At 51.9% G+C, this 1760-nt stretch overlaps 1 protein-coding gene across 2 annotated transcripts in view; it reads left to right on the top strand.

Annotated features, from left to right (window-relative positions):
* Positions 1-1519, top strand: part of BCL7B (BAF chromatin remodeling complex subunit BCL7B) — a 20189-nt gene extending 18670 nt beyond the window's left edge. For both annotated transcript variants that reach the window (XM_059414680.1, XM_059414679.1), the window contains one exon: positions 470-1519. In XM_059414680.1, coding sequence (XP_059270663.1) covers positions 470-562 — 93 coding nt within the window. In that variant the 3' untranslated portion in view covers positions 563-1519. The remainder of the gene's footprint in view (positions 1-469) is intronic.
* The last annotated feature ends 241 nt before the right edge of the window (positions 1520-1760 follow it).

Raw genomic sequence — 1760 nt, 5'->3', positions numbered from 1 at the left:
TGCGCCACCCAGGCGCCTTGGGTTTTCCATTTTTTTTTTTTTTTTTTTAAAAGGGACTCTATTGAGGGGCGCCTGGGTGGCTCAGTGGGTTAAGACGCTGCCTTCGGCTCAGGTCATGATCTCAGGGTCCTGGGATCGAGCCCCGCATCGGACTCTCTTCTCAGCGGGGAGCCTGCTTCCTCCTCTCTCTCTCTGCCTGCCTCTCTGCCTGCTTGTGATCTCTGTCAAATAAATAAATAAAATCTTTAAAAAAAAAAAAAAAGGGACTCTATTGATATGAATTAGACTTTATAGCATTGAGTATAGGGTGTGGAGGCAGCAAGGGAAACTGGCGTGGTCCGGTTATGAGGTGGAGGATGGAGTTTGTCTGCAGGAAGGTTGCGGGTGGGCTTCTGGGCTGCAGTTAGGGTGGATGGGAGGTTCTAGTAGAGAGGGGAGGCCCTATTATAATTGCATGCTCTGCTTCCAGGTTGCCGAGGAAGAGGAAGACTCCGGTGCCCCGCCCCTGAAACGCTTCTGCGGGGACCAGCCCGCAGCGCCGCAGACAGCATCAGAAAGCTAGCACCGTCCTGGCGCGCTCCGCCTCCTGGCCCCCTGCCTCTATTTATTGCGTTCTGGTTCTGGCCGTGCTTTGTTGCTGGGGTAAGGGCAAGCACTGGGGTCCAGAGCCTGCACATAGGAGCCTTCTGGGCTGGAAGGTGGGACTTGGGGTCGTGGCATCATCTTCCCGTCCCTGGCACCTGTGTCCGCTTGCTCCTGAGAAGAGGAGCACTCCTGTCTTTTTTGCACCCCAAGGAGGCTGGAGCGGCAGCCATCCTGAGGTCCATCTGTCACCTCCAGGTAGCAAGCAGTCTCTGCTCCAGGACCTCTGGACTGAGCTGCTGGCGCCTCTACAGGAGGAAAGAGATGTGGAAGGCGCCCTCTAGAGAAGAGAGTGCCTAGGTTACTTGAACTTGAATGGAGACTGTACTTTCATGAACCTTCCTATTCTGCTAGGGGCCTGTAAGCTGCCTTGGGAGAAGGCCTGGTAGAGACTTTGGAGAGAAGGGAAGGGCTCTACACGAGGGCGGGAAAGTCTGTATAGGTTTCCTGCTGTCCTGGCGCTTCTGCCCATTCCTGAGTTGTCCTGCCTCTCGTGGGCTCTCCGGCTGCCGACGGTCCTTTGTGCCCTGCTGTAACCATCCTCTTCCCCCAACACACACCGAGCTTTCCCCGGTTCTCACCTGTACATTGCATTCCAGCATCCCCTGCTCCTCTGCGGTCCCCTGCCTCCTGCCACAGACTCTGCCCCAGTGAGGATTTGAGGTTCTGACAACAGTACCCATCCCCCCCCCCAGTACTCCTTCAGCTCAGACTTTCTAGAAAGTTCCCTCTTCTTTGAAATTTGCATGTTTAATTGAACTTTGTGATTTTATTTTTTGTTCAAAAAAGTTTAAGAAAATGGAAATGGGCAACAGTGAGTGAAGACATATTTTAGCACTGAATAGAATATTTTTAAAATTAAACTATTTGAAATATGTTTTGTTGGTATTTGAGTGCTTCATTCTTGAAGGTCTCAGGGGCAGGAGCTAGTGGGGGATGGCTGAGGGCCTGCCAGTTGTCTTACTCCCACAAAGCGGTCTTTTTTTTTTTTTTAACAATTTTATTTATTTATTTGAAAGAGATCACAAGCAGGCAGAGAGGCAGGCAGAGCAAGATGGGGGAGGGGTAAGCAGGCTCCCTGCTGAGCAGAGGAGCTCAATCCCATGACCTGAGCTGAA

Source organism: Mustela nigripes, chromosome 11 (genome assembly GCF_022355385.1).
Source record: "Mustela nigripes isolate SB6536 chromosome 11, MUSNIG.SB6536, whole genome shotgun sequence".
Lineage (NCBI taxonomy): Eukaryota > Metazoa > Chordata > Mammalia > Carnivora > Mustelidae > Mustela > Mustela nigripes.
Note: the sequence above shows the minus strand (reverse complement) of the source record. Positions and strands in the feature narration are given on the sequence as shown.